This window comes from Artemia sp. Qi Xiang Cuo, chromosome 4 (assembly GCF_049724085.1).
Source record: "Artemia sp. Qi Xiang Cuo chromosome 4, ASM4972408v1, whole genome shotgun sequence".
NCBI lineage: Eukaryota > Metazoa > Arthropoda > Branchiopoda > Anostraca > Artemiidae > Artemia > Artemia sp. Qi Xiang Cuo.
The window spans coordinates 51,731,351-51,758,621 of NC_142797.1; the positions used below are offsets into that span (position 1 = coordinate 51,731,351).

Genomic DNA, 27,271 nt, shown 5'->3' on the forward strand with positions numbered 1-27,271 from the left:
AATAAACTATATCTATAACAAAAACTCCAATCTAATACTCTAAGCTAAAAACTTCTACACTCTTAACTAAAACTAAACTAAAATAGAACTCTAACTAGAACTCTAAACTAAGAATCTAAGGTAAAACACAAAACTCTTAACTAAAACTTAACTAAACTAGAACTCTAACAAAAACTTTAAGCTAAGACTCTAAGCTAAAACTCTAAACTCTTAAATAAAACTAAACTAAACTAAAACTCTAAGCTAATTCTCTAAGTTAAAACTCCAAAATCTTAAATATAATAAAACTAAAATAGAAATCAAAACTAAATAAACTATAACTCTAACTAAAACTTTAAGATAAGACTCTGAGATAAAATTCCAAAATCTTAAATAAAACTAAACTAAACTATAGATCTAACTAAAATTCTAAGCTAAGACTCTAAGGTAAAAAACTGTAAACTCTAAACTAAAAGTAAACTAGACTAAAGCTCTAACTGAAAGTCAAAGGTAACACATCAAATTCTTAACTAAAATTAAACTAAACTTCAACTCTAACAAAAACTCTAAGCTAAGACTCTAAGCTAAAACTCTAAACTATTAACTAAAACTAAACTAAACTAGAACTTCCACAAAAACTGTAAGATAAAAACTCTAAACTCTTAACTAAAACTCAACCAAACTATAACTTTAAGTAAAACTCTAAGCTATGACTCTAAGCTAAAACTCTAAATTCTGAACTGTAACTAAAACTAAACTAAACTAGAACTTTAACTAAAACTCTAAGCTAAGACTCTAAGCTAAAATTCTAAACTCTTAACTAAAACTGAACTAAACTAGAACTCTAACTAAAACTCTAAGCTAAGACTCTAAGCTAAAAAACTCTAAACTCTAAACTAAAAGTAAACTAGACTAGAACTCTAACTGAAACTCAAAGGTAAAAAATCAAACTCTTAACTAAAATTAAACTAAACTAGAACTCTAACAAAAAAACTCTAAACTCTTAACTAAAACTAAACTAAACTACAAATCTAAGAAAAACTCTAAGCTAAGACTCTACGCTAAAACTCTAAACTAAAACTAAACTATACTAGAACTTCAACATAAACTCTAAGCTAAGACTCTATGCTAAAAACACTAAACTCTTAACTAAAACTAAATAAACTAGAACTATAACAAACACTTTAAGCTTAGACTCTAAGCTAAAACTCTAAACTCTTAAGTAAAACTAAACAAAGCTAGAACTCTAAGCTAAGACTCTAATGTTAAACACAAAACACATAACTAAAACTAAACTAAACTAGAACTCTAACTGAAACTCATAGCTAAAACATCAAACTCTTAACAAAAATTAAACTAAACTAGAACTCTAACAAAAAACTCTAAGCTAAGACTCTAAGCTAAAACTCGAAACTCTTAACTAAAACTTAGCCAAACTAAAACTTTAAGTAAAACTCTAAGCTATGACTCTAAGCTAAAACTCTAAATTCTTAACTGTAACTAAACTAAACTTCAACTCTAACTAAAACTCTAAGCTAAGACTCTAAGGTAAAACTCTAAACTCTTAACTAAAAATAAAATAAACTAGAACTCTAACAAAAACTCTGAGCTAAGACTCTAAGCTAAAACTCGAAACTCTTAACTAAAACTTAACCAAACTACAACTTTAAGTAAAATTATAAGCTATGGCTCTAAGCTAAAACTCTAAATTCTGAACTGTAACTAAACTAAACTAAACTAGAACTCTGAATAAAACTCTAAACTAAGACTCTAAGCTAAAAACTCTAAACTCTTGACTAAAAAAACACTAAAATAGTACTATAACAAAAACTATAAGCTAATACTATAAGCAAAAAAAAAACTCTAAACTTTTAAATAAAACGAAACCAAACTAAAACTTTAAGCTAAGACTCTAAGCTAAAAACCCTAAACTCTTAACTAAAATTAAACTAAACTAGAAATCTAACTTAAACTCAAAGGTAAAACATCAAATTTTTAACTAAAATTAAACTAAACTTCAACTCTAACAAAAACTCTAAGCTAAGACTTTAAGCTAAAACTCAAAACTCTTAACTAAAAGTTAACCAAGCTACAACTTTAAGTAAAATTATAAGCTATGAATCTAAGCTAAAACTCTAAATTCTGAACTGTAACTAAATTGGAACTCTGAATAAAATTCTAAGCTACGACTCTAAGCTAAAAACTCTAAACTCTTAACTAAAACTAAACTAAACTAGAACTCTAACAAAAACTCTAAGCTAAGAATCTAAGCTAAAAAAAAACTCTAAGTTTTTAACTAAAACTAAGCCAAACTAAAACTTTAAGCTAAGACTCTAAGCTAAAAACTCTAAACTCTTAACTAAAACTAAACTAAACTAGAACTCTAACAAAAACTCTAAGCTAAGATTCTAAGCTAAAAAAAAAACCTCTAAACTTTTAACTAAAACTAAACCAAACCAAAACTCTAAGCTAAGTCTCTAAGGTAAAACTTCAAACTCATACCTATAACTAAGTTGTGGGTGAAAAGGATGACTACTTCAACTTGTAAAATGGGTTTAGGAGGGACATTAAGAAAAGAACTTGTTCTGAAATGGCTTTGAAAAGTATTGCTTGGTGTTGGAGCATTCAAAAATCAGTATAGTAAAGTTGTGGGTGATAAGGATGGGTACTTCAACTTGGAAAATGGGTTTAGGATGGACATTAAGAAAACAACTTGTTCTGAAAAGATATAATAAAGCCATAAAAAGTATTAAAAAATGGGGGCTCAGGGGCCTTTGGGGTGCTGGGGGTCCTTTGGGGGTCTGGGGGGGCCCTTTAGGGCTGGTTGGTCCTTTGGGAGCGTGGGGGACCTTTTGGGGCTGGGGGAGGGCCTTTGGGGGTCCGGGGGCCCTTTGAGAGCCTGGGGGACCTTTGAGGACCGGGGGAGGGCCTTTGGGGGCCCGGGGAGGGCGTTTGGGGATCCGGGGGCCCTTTGGGAGCTTGGAGGACCTTTGAGTACCGGGGGCTTCCTTCGGGGTTGGGGTAGGGGGATTGGAACCCTTTGGGGTTAGGGTAGGGGGATCGGAACCCGTTGGGGTTTGGGTAGGGGACCTCACGACACTGTTAAAATACAACTTGTGTATTATAACGATCACAGAGTTTCACCCTTAAATTCTCTTCTAAAATTATCTTTTAAATCATCTTTTAAAATGTCTCTAACTGTTTCGCCGAAATAATTCCATAAAATAGCTAAAACGACTTCGCCCAAATAATCCCTAAACGTAATTTCAGCGTGTTCCTTTTGTTTGGCATCTCTGCACTGACACATTTCAAATTACTAATAAACCTGATTCCCGCGCTAAAACAATTCATTGCTAAGATCTAAACATTCGTTCGGAAACAGTTCTCTTTATAAACAACAAATTAATTCCCCTTTCGTGAATCAATTCTCTATATAAACAACAAATTAATTCCCCTTCCATGTCAATCAATCAATCACGACATCATCTGTCATGTGTGATCTAAACTTTGCCCCGGAAACATTCTCTTTGGAAATACATCAGACATTAATTAACTTGATGTCATCTGTCAGACATTAATTAACCTTGCCCGGAAACAATTTGATTAATGACTCAATAATCTATGAAAGTGAGAAAGTTCCTGTTTTTCCATTCTCACTGACAAAATCCATAAAACATACATAAAAGTGACAAAGTTCCTGTTTTTCAATTATCACTGACAAAAACCATAAAACAGACTTAAATGTGAGAAATTTCCTGTTTTTCCATTCTCACTGACAAAAGCCATAAAACCATCCATAAATTACTGTTGACATCCATGAAAAACATCAAATAAATCGACCAACACACATAATCATCCAATATAACATCCATAACTGGTACGAAATTCCTGTTTTTTCATTCTCACTGACAAAAAACAGATATAAATTATGTAAAAAAAGTTGTAGGTGGCAGCAGGGGTGTGGGACAGGAGATATTATGGCATCTCTACTTGTATCTGGGTAATGATATGAGAAAAGAATAACTTCAGAAATTCATATCATAACTTGGAATTCAAAAGTAGAAACAAGTTACCTAATATTCTAGTTTAGTTATATCATATTTTTTATCAAACGGTTCATGGTAAGAAACTGTAAGTAAGGAGTGACTCGGGCCAATAGTAATCGAAATTTTAAAAAAGAACTTTGACAACAACTAATATATCAAAGGAAAAGCTATCTATTCTGATTCTAAATATATGAAATTCAAATAGCCTTTATGCTACTCACCAAAAGCTGTGAGCCTGAGAAAACACCGCCAAAAAGGCAAGTGACCCTTAATGAAAATCGCATCATTAGATTCAGCACATCACAGAATTCTGCTCTAGAAGAGTCAAGCTCCTATCTATAAAAATGTAGAATTTTGTATTTTTTCCACAGAATAATAACTACGGATAAGTGTTTATTTGTTTTCTGTTTTTTCCTTTTCCCCCCAAAGGTTATTATATGCACCTGGCATTCTTAAAAGACCAGGAAAGACCTTATTCAAACAGAAATAAAGAGTTTTAGCTTCATTTTTAAGTGAACAAAAAGATTATGCCACGGGAAAGTGGTAGTTTCTACCGTTTTTGGTAACAGACTACGATTTTGCCAGAAAGAAAACCAATTAAATACGTAACCTAACCTAACCTAGGTACCTACCCCCCCCCCCATAAACCCCTAAAAACAACAGTTTAAATATCGTAAACGCAATGAAAACCACGCTTTGCATTGCATTTCTCTATAGCAGTCTCTTGCAATTAACCCGTCTGGCAGGTTCTTCATGACTGGTTTCCTTGTACATAAATATAAAAGTGACTATAGAACGCACCAGTACCCTATTTTATAACAGGCAAATTGTTATATCATATTGATCCGTCGATATTTGCAACGGAAACGATTATTATATTTAGATAGAGCACTGAATGAAAAAGCGAATACTTTTATTTCTTGGTTATCTATTTATGAACCTGTAACAACTAATATCCTTCCAAGACCAAGGGGTGTCAATTGGGGGAAACGGATGGGGTCAGGGTGAATTTGCAATATATCTACTTTTTTGCCCCTCTCCCTAGATCTTGGTATTTTTTTTTATTTTTTTTAATGCCACTTTTCTTGTATTGTCATTTGAAAAATTGAAAAAAAAAAGAATTTATGAGAAAAAATGCCTTGAGCTTTTTTATCCATGTCAATTCATTTCATGTCAAGACTACTGAGCAAACTTAGTAAGGTGTATTGTACATCTTAGCACACAGTTAAAGTAATTGTGGTGGTGTAGGCACATTAAAAAAATTACAAATCTTTGCGTGGGAATTCTTATTAGAAAAACATGATGCAAGTATGAGTGCGCATATTCGGACAAACAGAATTACCAAAAAATTACTGTCGAAGCTATCCGCTAATAGACACAATTCTTTTGAAACGTTTTTAGAACGTCTCTAAGTTGGACCTTATCAAGCAGCTGGCACTTGCACAATTTCAACAATACTTTCAGATGTTGATTCGATATTTTATGTCGGGTATCTTATAAAACTTCCTTTTGCTTGTTCGAAGTTTTAAATCAGACATTTACCTTACATAGAATTTTACCTTCTTTTCCATTTATTGAATTAGTTGGGAGGTAGATGTTACCGAGTAAGACAGCTTTTCAGGCACATGTGTAAGATATTTTGCCTGTAGAAGGAGGTCAGGGTCTCAACAAAAATATATTTGATTAATTTAAATACGGAATGCCAAGAAATTTCAGAGAATTTACAGGCACCCCTCTGCGTACATGTATTAAAAATCATAGATGAACTATCAGACAAACTGATTATAGTTGTGGTAATAACAAGGCAGGTTTGTTGGGACTTACTTTTTTTGGGGAGATGTGAAGGAGGGAAGTCTTTTCTTGGTGGCTTGTGACGGTGGAAACTCGAGAAAGGCTAAAAATTGACAATTTATTCGAAATCACTTATTGTAAAAAAAAAATATCATGGGGAGGGGAAGCCCCTTAGCATCCCTTCCACTCCTTCGTTGTCTGGGTGCCTGGCAAAACCATTATCCCAGTCACAGGCTGTAGAAAGGAGCTTAGAGAGAATACAGGTCCTCACTAATCATATGATTTCTCCTCATCTTATAATTTTACCTCATTTTAACTTACGAAATCAACGGCATTTAAAATGAATGATCTTATGAGAAACTCCTACAGGCCATCCAGCAAGAACCCAGAGTGTGAATTAGAGAAGGATTATTATCATAATGGTGCTTTATCCGTGATGTTTAACTGTTAAATGGCAAAGTATAATCACCTACGGAACAAGTACTGACAAAACCTATCCTCTCCACACAAAAAAAGTGACCCTTTGTATGCCTATGCGAACCTGGCAACTAAAAACCGTAGTTACACAATTCATCCCGGTCATTCATCGCCTGAATCACGCTCTAGCATAATTATTGGCCGGAGCAAAGTACTTTGGCTCGGAGCGATTAAGTAGTACAACATTTTGCGTCTAGAGGCACTGAGGTACGCGGGGTCACTTTTGGAGTTTTGTCAGTACTTGTTCCATAGGTGATTATACTTTGGTTAAATGGGTTCTTAAATGACTATCAACTACTACGTAACATACACCAATTAGTTTATGCTTCACTTCATTTAGAAAACAGTTTTACTTTATGAAACTTCTGTCTTAAGGATCTCTAGGTTACAACGTGTACGCCATTCTCCTTTCCTTATAGATTAGTTTTTTTCCTAATTTGAGTTTCGATATCAAAACCACCAACAAGTCAATCATGATTCAGTTTTTGTGATAGCCCCTATGTTTTGATAAAAAGTAGATTTTGCACAACACACTGGTGTTCTATATAATTTAACAGTTTCATGTTGTAAAGAATTTTGTTCCACGATGTGGAAGGGTAGTCCACTCTTCCCCAATGATTTGTTTTCTTATTTGTCAATAGCCTTGAAAGTATGTTTTTGAATTTTGTCCACTGTAATGACATAATCATGGGAAAAGACTAATTTATAGACATTCATCTAAATCTAAAGGTTATCAGGGTCAGTAGTTGAATTTTTCGCTAATCAAAGAACTAATCAAATGAAAAAGATTAAAACCTGTTGAAAAACCAAAAAATACAAGTTTTCGTGTTTGTCTTGATAAAAACTAACGCTTGTGTAAATGTCAAATAGTTGCAAGATTTATTCAGATTGATAATCATCAAAACTTCTTCTCTTATAATGTTTTACTTAAAACAATGTTTTCCACAAAAGAAGTCTTTCCAACAAAAGTTAATAGCCATATTAAAACGTAAGACCAACAAAAATAAAGTAATTTGATACATCAAAATTAAAACAAATAGAAGCTACTTCCAATGAATAAATGGAGCCTAGAATGAACAGAAACTAGATTTATGTTGCTTAAACAACGTGAAATGTTGCAGCAGCCATTTGTCGGTTTCGCCAGCAACAGTGCCGGAGGAGTGAAACTTATATCAAGAATCCGAGACAAGGATTGACTTTGCAACCAGTTGAACAATAAATGTACATATGCAATGCACCCTTAAGTGTGTTGGAAGCAAATAAAATGTAGATAAACTGACACAAGTATTTCCTACTGCTTTTTTCTTTTTTTGCTTTCGACTACTTTCTGTGGATATGATAAACTCAACACATGTAAATCGTGAACATAAATGGCTAATATTAAGCAGAACTGTCAAAGCCGTGGACGGATTAAAACTTGTAAAATGATCTTACTGAACGTAGCTAGTACTACAAATTTATTAGTCACTTTTCAGAATTATATATTATAAAGAAACTACAAACAATTCAGGAACTACTTTATTGTGTTTTATTGTGATCTATAATCGTCACGCAAACACTTATTTCTAGGTGATAATGACTTTCCTACCCTCAAGTGTTCCGAAAGCACTAGTCATGCACAAACTTTTAACCTCCCACCTATGAAGATGATCGTGCTCTAACAAACGATTGACGAAATTAATTTCTATAAAACTCTCCACAAAAGAAATTTTCAAAGAAAGGTAAAGTGCAATATGAAACCTAAGACAAACGAAAAAATGAAATTATAATTCGTGTAAAATAGTAACTTAACCCCACATGAGGATTGTAGCTGACTCACTTAATCCAGTCCCAAGCCTGGAAAAAGAAGGAGGGATGGGCAATGGCTTGCAACCCACTCCCTTAAAAACTTTTATTGTATCTGAAATATGGATAATGATTCTACCCGGAATGACCCCAAGGAGGACAACCCAAGCATGCCCCTGTACCAGGTCTTTGAAAACGAAAAAGAAACTACAAATTGATTTCTGGAATGTACGTACCATGACACAACTATCGAAAACTGAACAAGTCAGCAACAAGATGGGAAAATACAACCGTGACATTCTTGCAGTGACCGAGCTGATGCGGCTTGGAAGTGGCAAGAAAACGTTGAACAATCACCGCACAATCCTTTATAGCAGCCCAACTATGAGGCGAGAAACTGGTGTTGCACTTATCTCCTCAAATCATGCAGCAATTGCTCTGAGGAATTGGGTTCCGATATCACCTCAATTAATGACGGCCAGATTTTTTGGACGTCATGCAAGGTTGTCTTTAGTCATATACTAGGCACTGACAAAACGATGCAACCAAGGGGTTAAAACATGACTTAAATTAAAATATTAAAAGTGGAATTTAAAGATATACCACGTCATGACATGGCCATCATAATTGAAGGCCTAAATGCAAAAGTTGTATCTAATGGACGATATTTCCCTCAAGTCTTAGGAAGTCATGATATTGAAGAACGGAATGATAATATTTGTCACCTCATCGACTTGACTATTACAAATGGATTCTTCATTGGTGTTACCTTCTTTGCTCACAAAGGCATTACAAATACTCCTGGACGTCTAAAGAGGATATTACTCATAACCAAATTGACCGTTGTCTCGTGAACCAACGATTAAGACCTAGACTATATAAACTGAGATCATAATTTAATGATAGCAACAATAGAGATTAGGCTCCAGGCACCCCGTAAACCGCCAACTACATATCCACAATTTGATTAATGAAGTCTGGCTGATAAGACTATGAAGCTCAATTTCCTAATCGAATAGGTTAATTGATTTGAAGCTCTTGGCTCCATGGAAAAAACCGACCAAGAAAATATCTGGCAAACCACCAAACTAAATTACCATGAAGCAGCTCATTCAACGCTGAGACTCAGAAAAAGTCCCAAAGACCGATGGTTGTCCGATAGAACGCGAACACTGATCAACCAACGATAAGAATTAGAGAAGGCCCTAAAGTCGCCCCAATCTACACCCTAAGCAGTCCACAGGAGCCAACAATAAAACACCATTGATAAAGAGGTGAAAAAAAGCGCTGTACTCGATAAGCGTCAGCACATGGACCAGAAAGCGTCTGAAGCTGAAGAAGCTGCAAAAAAGGAGATTTTCTGCAATATCTTAGGAGCATCTGAGGGTATTTAATTGAAACTTAATGATCCAAATAGTTTAAAAGGGTATAGGGGTTTACGCCTTCTGAAAATGCCCTCCACTACGAAAAACACCCCACCTGGAAAAGACCCCCCCCCCCCAAAAAAAAATACCCCCCAGAATACCACCGAAAAAAACCCGTGGCAAATGCCCCCCCCCCCCCAGGAAAATAATACCGGAAATATCCCACCAGGAAACACTTCAAAACACTTGATTTGAAATACAAAAGAAATTTTGGGCAAGAATTCTGATCCTGAAGAACCACCAAGAGACGAACTGGAAATCTAGTAGCAGACCCATAAGCTGTAAAGGAAGTATGGGCATTGCACTTTAAGAAGCTCTAAACCGTTCACCACTAACTCTAGAGCTTAATATTCCAATAAAACCACTCTTTTCGCTGGACATCAGTTCTGATCGACCTAGAGCCGACGAAATCATCGAAGCATCTAAGATGAATAACAATAAAGCATCAGGAGAAGATAGAATCACAGCTGAAATGATCGAATGTTCTGTGTCATCTTTGAGATCCAAGTGGGCTGCCCTCTTTGTGCCTCTGTGGTCCTCGGAAAAGGTCCCTTTGGATTATACACAGAGTATGTTGATTCGACTCTTCAATTCAGCTGAGGACATCTAAATTGAGAGAACAGTGCTATTGAAGAGTCTAATTTTGACAAAAAGTAAAGTCATTCGATCGCCAGATTCTCTTCATCCTGTTGAAAACTCCACTTGCTTGGCCTACGCGGGTCACTACTTCTTTCCGCAATGAGTCAGCGTTTTCAATTTAAATCTGAACTTCCCACGTTTTTAAATTTGACGACTTGTTCCAGTTCCTTATCGCTAAACTTGATCTGAGGTGGTGAATTCGATCTCGCCATGCATTTGGTTTTGTTCGCGCTGATTTTGAGCCCAAATAGTTTCGTGTTGATTTCATCAAGGAGTTGTTGAATGTGTATTCGATGCCCTAGGCCCCTCTGGAGGTACAGGAAGATCTAAGGTAAGTAACTGAAGTGTATAGGAACATAAATCTCTATCAATACATAGGTGGAACGCAAAACGAACACAAATGAATAATCAAGTTAAGCTTAAAATAAACAGAAACTACGGAAACAAGAGTATGGATATGGCTTGTAAAGACCAGAACATTATTTGCACTTTACTGAAAACAAAATGTATCTTAAGCGTTTTTTTCTTTTATAACGCTATAAATACAAAAATGCTTCGATTTTCATGAAGAGGCAATAATATATATTAAACTACCAATCTGCATTTTATTACAAATTTTCAGTAGTCTCTGCCAGGGGCGTCTTGAGGCTCATTTTATTGGGGGGGGGGAGGGTGATATTTATAAATTTTACGGAATCGTTACCTGATTTATGCCAAATTTTTTTCAGAAATCAAGAATTTTGGTAAATTTCAGCTTAGTTTGCAAAATTTCTGCCAAAATTTTTGCCTCCGGCGAAAATTTTACCGAATGCCAACAAAGTTGGGGGGAGGGGCTCCCCCCCCCCCTCGGGACGCCCCTGGTCTTGGCTACTATAATTTTCTGTCTTTTTTGTTGATTTTATGACAAATAAAAACTAAAAGTTCGAAATAATAATTGTTTGATAAGCTGCAGCTACTCTTTCAATCTGAACTCTTTCTTTTCAATGTATACATTAATACCCTCGAAACCTTTTTAAATGGTTTAACTCACGAAAAAGTTCAAAATTGGGAATACAATCTTATAGAACCTAGTTTGTACTATAAAGCTATTCGTTGCTTTTCATAAGTGTTGCATTTTAAAGTGGTCGCACGAGCGTATTAAAAAAAAAAAAATAAAAAAAAAAAAAAATAGAAAATAAAAAGACCATCGATTAGCGTGGAAAAAAAAATTCTTTCCTGGCTCAAAAGCAGATTTTCTTGCTGTGGGCCATCTTTCTAATATACTTAGAAAGGAGCAAAGGGAAGTTCCAATTTATTTGAAGATCGAACCAGGTAACTATCGCACATCTTAAGCACTTTTAAATTTTGGTCTGACTTCGATTTGAAACTATATAGAATATAAAATACCACTTCAACTCACAAACTATTGGCTCAGGCTGAATTACTAGTGAAGACCATCTTTTTTGCCTCAGGCAAGAATTATACATGTTGTTTGAAAACTTAATTTTATTTTCATCAACTGGATCTGCAGTTCACACTTCCCGTACAAACCGCAGAGGTTACACCCTAACCAAATTCTAGCATTAAGGTAAAATCGTCAAACTAGGGGAGAATGACACAACCAAAGTTTTGCTCCTGCAACATAATTAAAGTGAATAATCATCACATCAACATGAAGATATCCAATGCTGCTATTAATGAATAAACAAATCCTAAGCTGAACAGAAATTAGAATCTCAAAGCTCAAATAATACGCTGGCCATGAGAAGGTTAAGGGGTCGGTGGGTCTACTCTTGTTTGTGGTACCTTCTATTTCTTTTAAGTTTGGCTTGATTATTCATTCCAAATTTCCTTTTCTTTATAATTTATATATGCATCTGAGACCTCTATTGTCGAGGTTTCAAGCCTCTATCTATAATGTTAATTTTGTATTATCTTTCCGAGAAGGAGGATCACTAATTCGTTTTTTTTTGTAAAGTGTATTTTTTGTCCTAAAGGTCCTAGAATATTAGGAAAAGCTTCTTTAGAAAGCACATTGAAACTTTTATCAACTTTTTTTTAAGGAGCGAAGAATATTGGACCACAATGAATCGGCGTTTTCAGTCATTTCGTTGCACAAAACGACAGTTTCGGCCCAAATGGTGCTAAATGGTCAACAGGCAAAAATTCCGAATAGCCAATCAATTTAAAATCATCAAGTATATATTAACCATTTTTGAAGATTTCGCCTTTACGCCTTTCGGTGCGCAATCGTTCCTAAAGATGCATGTAGTCCACTCAAAATAAACGGTTAATATGCATATCTATATTGAAGCTTCATTTAACTAAGTTTATTCGTTTGAGGCTTTATATAATTATGTATAGTTGTGAATAATTAAGCGCAAGTCATTACGGGGGAGGGCTGGTGTATTTTAGTTTTGAAAATATATTTCGCACAGTAGTCGGGGAGGCAAAGTTGAAAAAGTCCTTGAATAACGATTTGTAAAAAACATTTTGGTACTTGAGTTCTGACTTGAGTTCTGATTCCATTTATTTCGGGAATTGCGACCACCAAAGTGCGCTTCATAGTTTAATATGAGGTCAAAGTTTTGACTCGATCATTTATGGTAAAAAATTAATAACTTAACTTGTTGATTGCTAAATAGATGACACTGCATCGTTCTCGTGGCTTTAATATGGTTATGTTTACTGCCATGTGCCATGCTGGTGCGAATTGATGGTTAAAAAGCTTAAAAAGCTAATTAACTCTATTACTTGATCCTCAAAGGTTTGTCTTTACCAGTATTTCACTTTTTATTGTTTCGCCTCGTCTTTCAGGAATCCTTGGTATATAAATTTATAATGCATAGGCTAAAAGTCTTACCAGTTTTGGGGTCAAAGGATAGTTAGAGGCTTACTTAAGTGGTTTAAAAGTAGGGTAAAGGTGCAGATTAGTTCCCCCTGATAAAATCAACTTATTTCTTACTATTATTCAGTAAATGGCAGGGGTGTCAACGGGAGGGGTTTAACGAGGAGCTTGGCTCTAATGTGAGCTAGCCTAGGTGGTACAGGTTTTTGTCAAGCATAGTCAAGCAAAGGTGGTACACTCTGACAATACTTGGCTCTTTCCTTTTTTGTTTGTCAAGAGTCTCACTATTTACCATTGCTCCTCAAGTCAATAACTTTATAGCGCATCCAGACTATCCGCTTTCTGGAAAAATGGGATAGAAATCCGGAAAAAGGAACAGCCCTCTAGACTTGGCGGTTAAAAAAAAAAAATATCGGTACAAGTTTATCAGCCATCCTTATCAAATCTGTTTTTCTTACCCAAAACCTATAGAAAACAATTTTAGAGCCTCAGTTAGACAATTTACCTTTTTTCTATTTTAAACAACATCAGACAACTATTTTTATTTATCACTTATCATGTTTAATCGTCTCCTTTTTCTGGCATTTTTTCCAGAAAAGCTGTCCACACGACAGTCTTCCGTCCCATTTTTCCATTTTCGGACCTTCTGATCCTTCCTGTCCAGAAAACGGAAAAATGGGATGGAAGACCTGTCTACATTTTCAGATTTCCGTCCCATTTTCCAGAAAGCGGATAGTCCGGACGTGCTGTTAGGTGGCACAACAAAGCTTTAGGCCTGGTGGAAGAAGGTTTGGTGGTACCTTCTTCTTGGCCAATACTATGCCGCAATGCCCAATACTATGCCACAAAGTTGTAAAATTGTTCAATGGAGTTTTATTACTATTATTTAGGGCGGGCTCAAATGGGTTGAGACTCAGGCCTCCAAGGCCCATTGCCTCCACAATGGAGCATTAAGAATTGTCATTTTCCATCTTTTGAGGGACCAAGACTGAATATGAGTATACTTTACAGAGGCCAAAAAATTGAAATGCAGCACTAACAAGTGTCTTTTTCCTTCCATTCTGGACTTCTTATCGCTTCTGGAGGGGTGGGGGGGGGGGGCTTTAATTACTTACTGGTTTGAAGATTTTTTTTTCACCAGGTCTTTCCACTGCTTATAGGGTCCTATTATAGAATATAATAGTCTGTAGATACTAGAAATGGATCCGTTATATATCATGAAGAAATTCTTGAATTTTTTAAGGTTATCATTAGTACCGTACTAAATTTCTTCTCTGTTTTGCAGGATAGCATGGAATCATTTGCCAGAAAAAAATAGATACTTTATATAGCCCCCCCCCCCCCAAAAAAAAAACTTATTATGCAAAGTGTTTAATCTACCAAACCGATGGAAAAAGACATCTTCACACTGTAAAGGAGGCACACTTGTGCCTCTTTAAAGAGGCGACCCACCACAATGTTAAGCGATTTCCGGTCCTAGCGGTCGCAGAGAGACGGTGATCGCATTTTGTAGCCTAAGCTCAAACTAAGAAACATGCAAAATCTCACCCCCTCCGACTTTATCTTCATGGGGGAAAGTGGGCCGGAAGTTTAGACCCTCCCACCACAGCCCTTCTTTATCGTTGTCCGATCGGGCAATAGAGGATAAGCTTTCCTAGGGCCTGGGAGCTTATCCTCAAAATTTCAGCTCAATCCGATCACTACTTCCCTGTTTTCCAAAAACCAAATATAGCCACTTAATGTTCATCAAATTATTTTTTTAACTGACACGCCTACAGGCCACAGTTGGCAACGGATCCGGGTGAACGAGGACTCATTCGAACTGGAATTCGACCTGTTAGGGCCTTTTGATATTTTCAGACCGAAAAAATTATCCCCCGAAATTACATTTACGAAAAACCTCGTTTTCCTATAAGAGCCCATGTTAATTTTTGAAATTCCTAAAAGCATAGTATTTCATTATTAAATTAGATCAAAATAGTCCTCTTAACCTGAGAAGACCAACTGCAAGCTTCCAAAAATTCCAGCTCTTTCCCAGAAGTTTTTTTTTGTCGAAAAACGAAAATCTTACTTTCTATTTGCTTGCGTCGAAAATAGATTGCAGAGACTAAAAATAATTTAACAAGTCTCTGATGGTCCAGTGGTCACTATTCCTGTCTTTCATGTGGAAGATCTGGGTTCGATTCCCTGTCAGAGTAAATTTTTTATATATTGAATTAAAGTAGTATCTCTTAAATTTAAAGTTTAAAAAAGAAACTCAGTTTCTTTTTTAAATTCAATCTATTAAATCCTTCGGCTCAACAGGCGTCTCCAGAAGAATATCACAGTCGGCCTTCAGCTTACAAGTAAGTCTCCACTGCTTTGATAATATGCCGTGTACCCGCATGCTCGAAGAACAGTTGAAAAAAGAAAATCTTACTGTGCATTTGATTTGAGTATTCAGGAATTAAAAGCCTTAACACAAGAATCTTCAAAAGCGGGGGGTTTGGGGGTAGGCAGCCCCCCAACTTTAACTCCTGACACGAACAGCTAACAGTTAGTCAAGCAATAATAATCAATAAACTTTAAAAAAACGTGCAGACATTATTTGAAAAAAACTACGTTTTCTAAAGAGCTAAGGAGGCTGAGTCACAAGTTCGAACCTTAAAACGTACAGGGATTAGGAGGTACAGTTGGGGGGCTTCCGGCCCCCAAACCCCCCGCTTTTGCAGCCTCTTTTGTTCAGATTTTTATTTTGGGGGTCTGCCGCCCCCCTCAACCCCCGTTTTTTCCCTTGCAAAGAAATGCTTTGTAACACGAACGAAGTCTGCTTGAATTTTTTACCGTGAGAACATCCTATTGCATCTTTTTGATTAGAAACAGTACTGAGCCTGTTTGCTGGATTTTTTACAGGAGATTTTTCCCTAACCGATAACAAACTATAATGTGATGAACTTAACAATTTTGAACAGAAAAAAACAGGGAACAGAAGAAGGGCTCAGCATAAACAAGCAGTTTAGGTTCAGGTAGGTTCAGGTTCATCTATTTTTCCATCATACATAATCACAATGAATACATAACTATACCTGGCACAGAGACAAGTTTGTAGTTATAACTGTAACAGACTGAGTTGTCATTGCCAAATTCTCTGAAGATTTAAAAATAAATGCCATTTAAACACTTTCATTTGTGTTGGTACGACCAACTGATTGCAGGCTACAGGACTTAAAAACCTTAACAAAAGAGGCTGCAAAAGCGGGGGGTTTGAGGGGAGGCAGCCCCCCAACTGTACCTCCTAATCCCTGTACGTTTCAAGGTTCGAACTTGTGACTCAGCCTCTTTAACTCTTTAGAAAACGTAGTGTTTTTCAAATAATTAGTGATATAAAACGTGTCCGAGAACTTCTATTGACCAGATGCAAGTGCAATGCTAAGCACCATGCTCTAAGAAAGGACTTTCAGCAACCAAACTTCTTACAAAAAAGGCTTGTTTGGCATAGAACTTGTAGACAGATATTATTTTCTTGTGATCTCCAGGGAGGTCTTCAAGAAGCAAACATGCCAGCTACACCTGCAAGATTCACTAGAACATTGGCAACAGAAGTGAGTTTCTCATACGCTGACTGTTGCATCATTTGTGGCAAAAAGGGAAGTGCCAAGCGTAAAAGTGAGGATCTTCTTGCAATTAAAACAATAGAAAGGTAACAGAAGTTATCACAGCATGCTGAAAGACTTTTACGAGAAATGCCTGCTGTGTTTGCAATGTCCAAAGACAAAAATTTGATTCAGTTGAGTGCAAAATACCACCAAAAATGCATGCTTAGCTTCTTTAAAAAGAAGACTGAGGAAGACACTAACTTTTCTGCCAGAGAGGCCATTGCAAAAAGTGTCGTGTATGAAATTGAGACTCGTCTTAAGGAAGGAAGGATATACTTGCTTAGTGAGCTAAGGCAAAAATTAAGCAGTGGACTAGCTAGTTCAGGTCTGGAAATAAAGGCCCATGATGTTAGGATATTGAAAAAGCAATTGAGTGTGAAGTATGGCAAAGCACTAGAAGTGAGCTCTAGTAAAAAGACAGACCAGTGCTTTTACTATCTGAAGCATAAAGTATCTGTTGGAGCCCTGAGCCGTCAGGTTTCAAAGTTTGTCAAAGAAGCAGATGATTCAGGTGTGCTACCTTAGATACAAACTGTGAAACAAATGAATCTGACAGAGAGAGCGACAGTGAATCATTTGACTCTGAAGTAGTGTGGGACACTGAAGATGACATGCAAAACAGTGGCCCTGAACCAGCTGAAAGTAGAACCCAAAGTCCTACAGGGAGCCAACCATTTGTCAATGTTCCTGACTGGGAAACTCCGCACTGTTCAAATTCAATGAACGATATGTTTAAACATAAAGCTAAAAGTGAGTTTTTTTACACAGTGAAAAGGTTAAAGGCTGATTTAATTGAAACAGTGAAAAAGTACAAACGTAGTGACACAAATATTGATATCACTACAGAGTATGCGGATTCTATGATCCCTCCAATGTTGTTCCGCACGCTTGCATTCCTTTTTGCCAATTTTGAGGACCCACCAGATAATGCTAGCGAAAGATACAGTGTCACAGATGCTGTGAAAGAGGATATTATCAGTTTGGCTCAGGACATTCTATTTCAAGTGGGAAAATTAGAGACTCCAAAACATACTGGTCTAGGTTTTTATGTGTACGACAAAACTCGCAACAAAAATCTTATAACTCTAATGAATAGACTGAAAATGACAGTTAGCTACAGCACAATTCAACGCTTTGTCACCAATGAAGCTATATAAAGCGAAGGAACAACAAGAACTGACAACGTCTACATACCAGAATGAATTGTCATAGGAGACTTTATTAACTTTTCACTGGACAACCTTGATTTTGAGGTAAGCATCAAAATATGAGGTAGAGTCTAAATCTTAATTCTAAATTCAAAAATTTTTGCCGCTTTGTGGCATAATATTGCCTATTAAGATAATTTGCTTCCTTGCAAAGATGTTTCAGGGGCTAATTTAAAGGAAACATGAAAACAACATTAGTACTATATTCCAGTGGTATGTCCCAGAATTTTAGAAAATACTGTCTCAGACATTGAGTTTTTTCTTGTGTCTGCAAATGAACAAAAACAAAACGGCATTTCCTAACTCTCATTTTTTAAATAGCTCTGACTCTTTGCAGCACAATATTAATTTTTAAGGGTGTTTACTTTTCTAAAATCGGTATTAAGAGGCAAATATAAGGAATAATTCACTGTTTAGTGATAAATTTCAAAAATTTTCGGGGCTTTGCAACAGAAAATGCTTTCTCTGCCTGAAGATCCTAAGTTTAGAGAATCCTAAGTTTAGATCCCGCCAGGTTAAGGCGCTAGTTGTCTTTGTAGCACCATAAAAAGCTCCTTAAAATTTGAAATTGGCCAAGTTACAGTAATAACATTGAGTCAAACATATGAAACTATTTCTTCACGGGCTCCACGGTTTAATCACAAAATTCCTGTTTGTGTATTCCCATATTCATAATACGACACCGTGGGTGTCTGAATGGAGGATCCAGGAGGAGGCAACCCTCCCCCCCCCCTGCGAAAGTAAATAGTCCAAAATGTCTGGAATTTCTCGGTCCCATTTGGCCTTGAAATAGAATAAAATAGAATATGATTTATTGGCTAAAATAGCACAAAAGCTAGCATAAGCACGTCAGAATTACAATAACAAAACAGATGTTAGGGGATAAACATAAAACAAAAAAGGGTCACTTTAGTCACTTGAAAAACGGCTAGTCACAATTCTGAGCAAAGACACTGATTCTTAGTGCTGATTTTGTTTTTCCGCTTTTTCTAGAAAACATTTTTCTATGCCAACTATTTTGCGGAGGCTGTTTTTATACCATATACTTGTCCGAAAGATCTTTTCAAAAGACCTTTTCAAAAGTGACCACCGACAGCTAGAAATACTCGAGACAAGAGTGTTTATTTTTTTTATGACGAAGCCCCTTCCCCCATTCCCAAAATCCTAGATCCGCCACAAATAACTGATCAATCCTTATTAATTATCTGAACTTCCTTGCAAAAAAAAAAATTTATTGATTTTCTTCTACTTTAGGAGCAAACTGTAAATGGCACGTCATCCCACGTAACTACCATGCTTGCCGCCCAACCTTTGAAGGACCTGATTGATGTTGGTACGTAGTCTGCTTCGTCGGTCGATCCCGCTCCCGGTGCAGAAGCCGTGCATTTTAAAAATCAGATTTTGGAAGTGAATCCTTTGAAAAAGTGACTTTGAAACGACAACGCTGCGTAGAACCTTCTTCTTTTAAGCTCGAAATGACTCGAGGGGACGCAAAATTTTCAATTGCTCCCATTTTCCTATCTTGGACAGTTTGTCGTGACTTGCCAACCAAATTTCTGGCAGTGTAATTACCAGACAACTTGACACTTCCCGACTTCAAATATTTTGCAGATGATGGAAGAAGCTCCATGATCCCTGTTTCTCGCATTGGATATTTGTCAATAATCCCTAGCTCACCTTCAAACCCTGAAGATGTTGTAAAAGCAGTTGCGGTATTACAGCAGACAGCTGATTCTCTTCATCAAGAATACTGAGTGATCACATGTGACTTAGCAATTTATGAGATTATACTTGCTTAGAGATCGAAAGATCCAAAAAGTTACTAAAAAGTCGTTCCTAGGCTCGGGGGCCTACACATCGCTATGAACTTTTTAGGTGCCATAGGGTATCTCACGAAAGGTTCTGGCTTGGAGGAGCTTTTTCAAAAACAAATATTTTATTGCCTGGGTCTACCAAAAAGGCTATGACAGGTAAAACCTTTTACCACTGTGTGAAAGCCCACCAAATTGTTGTGGAAGCTTTGTGCAGGATGTATTTTGAAGCTTTCGAAGATCCATGTTTAGTGTTTCAATCAATCAATCAATCAATCAACCTTTTATTTTTAAATAAATGAACAAACGAAACAATTAACATGAACATTTCGACTCAAAGCAATGCTTGTACGAGTCACACAGATATTGGTAAACAAATTTATATCACACTATGAAATGAAAAGAGAAGAGCTTATAACATAAGAATTAGAAAGGAAAGAATTGAGACGAGGTAGAGTCAAAGAAGGAGAGTGAGAGGATAAGATACAAACGAAAAATTGAGACTTGTAACTCATGCAGCATCCAATACTGTGTAAGAGAGGTATCGTTTTTGGAGTGTGCCAAATGATTTTATGGATTTAACAGATTCATTTATTGAGTTCCATACAGAAATACTTCTATAAACTGGAGAGTGTTGAGACCTTGTAAGTCTTCTTATCGGTAGCATAAAATTGTACTTGTTGTAGCGGAGAGCTCTTCCTAGGTGAATTTCACTAAAAAGTTCGAAGTACCTGGAAAGACCTTGAGGAATTCTATTCGATATTGCCGATTATGCTAAACGCAGATTATTAACGTTGATTATCTCTGTTATATCTATTGCCCCAGTGTCTCTGTATAGGTCTGTCGAGGGGTATAGCCTGGGGAGGCAATATGTGGCCTTAACTGCACGGTTTTGTGATCTCTTTAATGATTTTAGATGAGATTTGAATGTATTGCCCCAGACAGAACAGCAGTATTCAAGTAGGGGAAGACAAAAGCATTATAAAGCATTTTCATCATGTCAGCGCTTAGAAGCAGGCTAGCTCTATGTAACATTGATGTTTGCCGTGAGACTGTTGAAGACAGCTGGGATATGGGATGTTTGAACGAAAGAGAGGAATCTACAAATACGCCAAGGAACTTAGTGACTGTGGTCTGAGGAATGGGATTTACATTGATTGACAGTGCGACATTGTGAGACAATGAGGAGTTTGAAAGAGCAGAAGTGAAGACTATGATGCAGCTTTTTGTAGCATTTACCTCCATCTTGTTATGAAAACACCAGTCAGATATTTCGTCAAGTGTTTTTTGGGCCTTTTTTTGCAGCAAACTCGGATGATTCAGCAGCAATGAAGAAATTTGAGTCATCAGCGAATAGTACTGGGTGTGCATTTGTAGTAAGACATGTTATCAGGTCATTGATATACAAAATAAACAAGAGCGGTCCAAGTACCGACCCCTGAGGTACGCCAGATTTTACCGGTAATTCTGGCGACACACTACCCTCCACAACTACACACTGCTTACGATCAGTCAGGTACGATGAAAACCACTCCTGAGCAACACCATATATTCCAAATGAATGTAATTTTGTAAGGAGGATTGAATGGCATACCGTGTCAATAGCTTTAATGAAATCTAGAAAAATCCCTAGTACCTTTTCTCAAGCATCCTGGCTATTTAATAAGTATTCAACTGAATCAACTAAGGCATGCAAGGTTGAATGATAACGCCGAAACCCGTATTATCGGGGATAGAGTAACTGCTTAACATCGAGGAATCTATATACCCTGTTATAAACCACTCGCTCGAGGACTTTTGATATAACCGGTAGAATTGATATGGGTCGATAATTAAAGATAAGACTCTTGGCTCCTTTTTTGTAGAGGGGAAGGACTTGGGCAGTTTTGATCACATTAGGACAAACTCCGGCTGCTAGTGAAAGGTTGACCAAGTGTGTAAGTGGAGCTACAAGACCTGCAGAGGCCTTCTTCAAGATATAGTTGCACAGCCACTAGGGGTTTCGCCATTAGGCAGCTTACTGATAATCACTAGTAATTCCTCTTTCGTATATGGTGTTAGAAAAAGACCTGATATTGTTCTACTGTGGGTTTGTTCAGAAAATGGGCCAGAAGCATGTATAGATGTCTGATTAACAAAAAATTGATTAAAAGCATCAGCACGAAATTCGCTTGCTACTGTCTCACCACGCATATTTATTATTTCTTTAGGAATATCCACCTTCTTCCTTTTTTGACAAATTATTTCATTAACAACCTCCGATACTTTTCTCAAGTTACTCTTACATTCATTCATTCTCTCCGCATAATACCGCCTTTTTGCATTACGTACTAATCCGTTTAATGTATTTCTGTACTTTTTGTATGTCTCTCTCGCTTCAGGAGTAAAAGATTTACAAGCTTTCAGGTACAGTCTATTTCTGTGTTCGGTAGACTGAACGAAACCTTTTGTCATCCAAGGAGTTTTAGGAACACTTTTGATCCGACTTGCTCGTAGAGGAAAACACCGTTCTTTTAACTGTTTAAGCCGGCTCGGGAGTACATTTGCTGCCATATCTGCCGAAGACACATGGGTTACAGCAGACCAATCATTCGATTTCAGGGTTTCAGTGAAGTAATCAATGTTTTTTTGGGAAAAACTTCGATACGTGAAAACAGGATTAGACGCTAACTTAGTGGACCGGCCTGCCCTTGTTGGGACCATTGTGATGACTGGGTAGTGATCGGAAACATCAGATGTTATAATATGCGAGGTAAAAGATGTGTGAGGGTTAAAGGAAAGGAATATATTGTCAATCAGTGTTGCAGTATTTCTAGCTGAACAATACCGTGTGGGAAAGAATACAGTGGGGAGAAGACCAGATGATACAGTTGTATCAAGGAACTAACGCGAGTTGGCGTCACTGTCAATCGTCAGCAAGTTGATGTTAATGTCGCCCAAAAGACATGTATTTTCACCTTGACTCCATTCATTTATCTCCGAAATAAGCTGCTCAACTTCCGAACACAAAATGTCCCATGGAAAAGGAGGAGGCTTATAAAAAAGACTCATGAAATCTACTGGAGATGACTTTCAAGGAATTTCAATGACTATTGAGTTGACAGATTGACAACGTTCGACCACACCATTAAAAATTGATTCCAAGTCATCGCAGCGCTTGTAAGAGAAGAATCATTTAAAAATAATGTAATGCCACCGGAGCACTTTGTTACGTGCCGTGGAAGATGTATGGCTTCAAAACTGGGCAAACAGTATGGCGACATGTCATCTTGAGATGACAGCCAAGTTTCAGTTAAACCAACTAAACTAAAAGGATTTTTCTTTTCAGCAGTGAATGTAAGAATATCATCCTATTTTTTTTTTTCATTCCTTGAACATTATGGCAGAAAAGATTAAATTTATCATTAGTAGAAATTGCAGGAAGTATTTCATTAAGATATTCTTGGGGTGTTGCATATGAGCAGGACGAGGCATTCACCCTGTCTATCATGGGATCAGTAGCTGACTCGTCATCGCATCCTGGCAGATTGAGAAATAAGGTTTTTAGCAGGGACTGTTCAGTTAAGAATGAAAAATCATTCATCATCGAGATCAAAAATGATTTTTATTTTCATCAATTTAACTAAATAATGATAGTCGAGGAAAATAGTAATAACAGGAGTGTTCCGGTGTTTGTAGTATTTCGTGATGATGTGTGCTGATGATGACTTGGACAAAAACGGGCAACCCTCGCGTTAAAAAAATCTCTGTTCCTTCTTCTCCCCCCCCCCTTTTTTTGAGTCTGAGAAATCTGACCGTTTATCACAGCAAGAAGAGAGGCATAAGCAGGAAATAGAGCTGGAAAAGCATAAGCAGGATAAGAAGTAGAAAGAGAAAAAGAAATGCGAAAGAGAAGTAGAAAGAGAAAAAGAAATGGTAGCACTAAGGTAGAAAAGCAACAATGTTACAAATTAATTACATCCATGAATATTATTATCAATACACTTTCTTAGTTTTAAATGCCCCCTATCTAAGTATCAAGATATCTTTTCAAAATGATAATCTCATCCTTATTTGACACTTTACGGGCACTTGTGGGTCCGGTTTTAACCATAACATTTCCATCAGTGGTCCAGACATATTTCAGTCCAAATTCAGTTTTTGCGTATGCGAATAACTCACGTTTAGTTTTTGTTAGGCATTCAGTGACAGACATTCTAGACCCCTTGAGTTGCTTCTTATTTTTAAAATCTGCGACCGAACTCTAAGGTTTGAAAGTGTCACTACAGTCGGCCTTGGCAGATTTGACACTTTGCGTCCTACTCTTCGGGCAAAGACATTATCATAGGCATCTAAAGGAATGCCCGGAAATTTCTGCGCACATATTTCCATAAGTTTGTTTTCTACGTTCTCCTTGATAACAGTGTTCGTTGTGACATCTTCTTTGAGGCTGAAAAATATCAGTTGGTTACCTAGCGAAGCTTGTGCAAGGGTCTCATTGTGATTGTCTATTGTCCCTTTAATTTCACTGACTGACGCTTTCACAGCCTTAGTAGCTAGATCGATATCGGAAACGGACTTCTCAAGGGATTTTAAACGCCGGTCAAGTTCACAGACCTTGTCTTTCACCATTTTCTCAAGATTGAGTGACAGACTATTGTAAGTCTCAGTTTTGATGTTTTCGATGGTGGACTCACTTGGTTCTGTTCTCTGATACACAGCACCCAGTTTGCTGACAGCTGTTTCAACTTCTTGGCTGATTTTTAAGTCCAAGTCCTTTTCGATTTTGTCAGTCCGCTGTTTTGTTTTAACCTTCAGTTGGTTTATTTGGTTTGTCAGTAAGATTAATTGTTCCTTCTGTACTTTCGTTTCTTGAGAACTACACTTCTGAATCAGAGCGCATTGTTCTATCACCTGCCATTAGAATCTGCAACTTTCTTTTATCTGAACCAGACACTTTACTTGCCATTGTCTTTCCCTCAGCCGCCCAACCAATTATCCTTCCTTCGAATCTCTGTCGGCAACTTATTGATTATGTTGTAAATACTGTCCTCAATAGGCACAAAATAATAAAACAATCTTTAATTACCGCTTTCAAAATTATTGGGCTAGACGGTCTCAAAATTATTGGGCTAGACGACCATCATTCAGCCATCCTTTATATTTTCCTTCAACACCTTCAGAAAATTATGTTAAAAAAAAACACGACAAGGGAGGCAATTAAATCCCCTCTACTGGCAAGGGAGGCAATTAAATTCCCCCGTTTTCCAAAGTGCCTTGCAATAAATCACGTCCACTAGCGGTGAGATTATGCCTTAATTAGTGTGTATATCCAATATATTGCGCCATAGTATACTTGGCACTGAATAAATCACTGGTAAATTTTCGAACTTGCTCGCTAGAATGCTAGTTGCTAACTGCAAAGTTGGAGCCACTTCTCCAAGATCGAGTGAAAATGAATGTAAAAACTGAAAAATGAGCCATATAGTACAATAAAGGTGAAAATATACAAAAAAAAACTTGACCCGTTTCTGTGAATGCTTGAATTATGCGGTCCTACCTTTGTTTTGAAAATATTTTTGAAGAAACCAATTTTCAGTTGGAGAGGGGGGCAAACTGAATTCTGCCCCTCCTTACACAAAGAAAACTACGCCCCAGATTCGTAGTTCCTTGGAGTGCTATTGTTAGGCTCGTTAGCCTTAATTATATCGGGAGTAGAGGCCAAATTTACTAAAAGCACAAAAATATGCTACTTGAACGAGCACTGTTGAAAACTACTGAGAGTATGTGAGAATTTGAGTTTTGATTTTAGAGAGGTTTACGACGATGGAGATTATAATGCTGTATTTTTTATTAGGATTTGATGCCATGTTGGGGCATTTCAGGCTTCAAATCCTCAAAATATTTTTTTCACATTTACAAATTACCATTAACCTGATAACGAACACAGTATACAATTTGTAAGTTAAAAGCAAATTGAGAATATTTGTCCCTAGACAGTTTTCTTGAAAACCCAGTTTTTAAATTTTGATCACTATAAGCTCTGGTTCGCTCTGCACTAGCTTGTAGCTTGGCTGTAACTGCAAACATGATAGTCTTTGCTCATGATAGTTCTCAATATTTCAATAGGAGCCAATTCCAAAAAAGCCAATTCCAATTCTAAAAACAACTCGGAAAGTCACTTGGTGATTTTTCCACTACTTGTTGTTTGGTAGCCTTGTTTCATTGTTCTACAGGACATAAATAATCATTGCGACCTCCCGCTGATGAGCCAGTTTGTAATTCTGCTACAAATTTACAAGCAATGGCGTTATTAAGATTCGCCAGGTTTATTTAAAACATAAGCACGAACAAAATAAAAGGTTCGCCTTAAAAAACTTCCATATATTGAACCAAAAAGGTTTACTTCCTCAATCAAATTATTAAATTTTTATTCCATTTTAATCTGATCGTAATCGAGATTGCTATTTTATTTGCCGAATTTGAATGGTTCAAGATTAGCGATACTAGTAGTTATTGAAATTCATACTTTACCTTGACGTCCTCGGGCTTAAAACCGCTTAAATCAAGGACAAGCCTGTACATATTTTCATCGCCCTTACTACTAATTACTGGAAGTGCAGTATCCCCTTTAAAGGCCGATGGTAGCACTCTGAACACATTTTGATTGATGTTTTGGAACTGATTTTCCATTTCTCTCATTATCATGCGCATATCTTCAAACGGGTCCCACGTCCTTCTTCCCCAAAACAGGTGCCGGCACTGTGGTCTGCCGAGAAGCAAAAACGATTTTCCAAGTCTCATACCTGTTCATGTAAAGAAAAGTGAATTTAAAAATTCACTAAAAATTTACATATAGCCAAAAAGAAACTGAATAAATCAAACATTAAGAAAACAAACTTTATCTTTTAAGAGAAGATATTTCGAAGGTGAAGATTCTTTTCGAACCCCTATTCAGACACAAAGTTGTCCATAAATAGCTGAAAACCCCGTAGTGACTAACATGACTTTCAAAGACTTTCGGTGCTCAAATTCAACTGAACAAAATAGATAGGTTAGAATAATATCGTTTATAACACGAAAATCTCACCAAACAGTCTGTGGTAACGAACTAATAGGTGAGAAGCCAGGAGCGACTTGGCCCAAAAGTAAACAAAGCTTGAAAAAAAAGGAATTTGATAACAATTAATAGGCTACATCAAAAGAATTGCTTTTTATGGTGATTTCAAATATATAAAATCCATAAATTTTAATGCTGCCTATCAAAACCAACGAAAAGTCAGAAAATCTGCCTTATTTTTGAAAAAGGAGAACATCCCCAAAAAGTTACTTAATTTAGAAAAAAATCAAACCATCAAAATTCAGCATATTAGAGAACCCTAATGTAGATATTTTAAATTCCTAGATTTGTGAAATTTTGTACTTTTTTTTTACGGGAAGAAAGATCACAGATGCACGTCTCTCTGTAATATTTAAACTTTGTTTCTGTTTTCCCAGGGATGATTGGGTCTAAGCAATGGTCCAAGAAGATCGACAGAGGGCTCAATCAAACGGAAACTATAGGTTTTAGTTCCCTTTTTAAGTGACCAAAATGATTGCAGGGAAAATATACCTCCTCCCATGACTTTTCTCCAAACACATCCGGCCATCTGGCCATATCCAAGCCATCT

General features: G+C 36.7%; 1 protein-coding gene across 1 annotated transcript in view; it reads right to left on the bottom strand.

The window, feature by feature from the left end:
- LOC148953217 (heat shock protein Hsp-16.48/Hsp-16.49-like) overlaps positions 1-26,405 on the bottom strand; it is a 39,752-nt gene extending 13,347 nt beyond the window's left edge. Inside the window, exon 1 of the mRNA XM_089088392.1 lies at positions 26,136-26,405. Coding sequence (XP_088944518.1) covers positions 26,136-26,405 — 270 coding nt within the window. The remainder of the gene's footprint in view (positions 1-26,135) is intronic.
- Between the last annotated feature and the right edge of the window lie 866 nt (positions 26,406-27,271).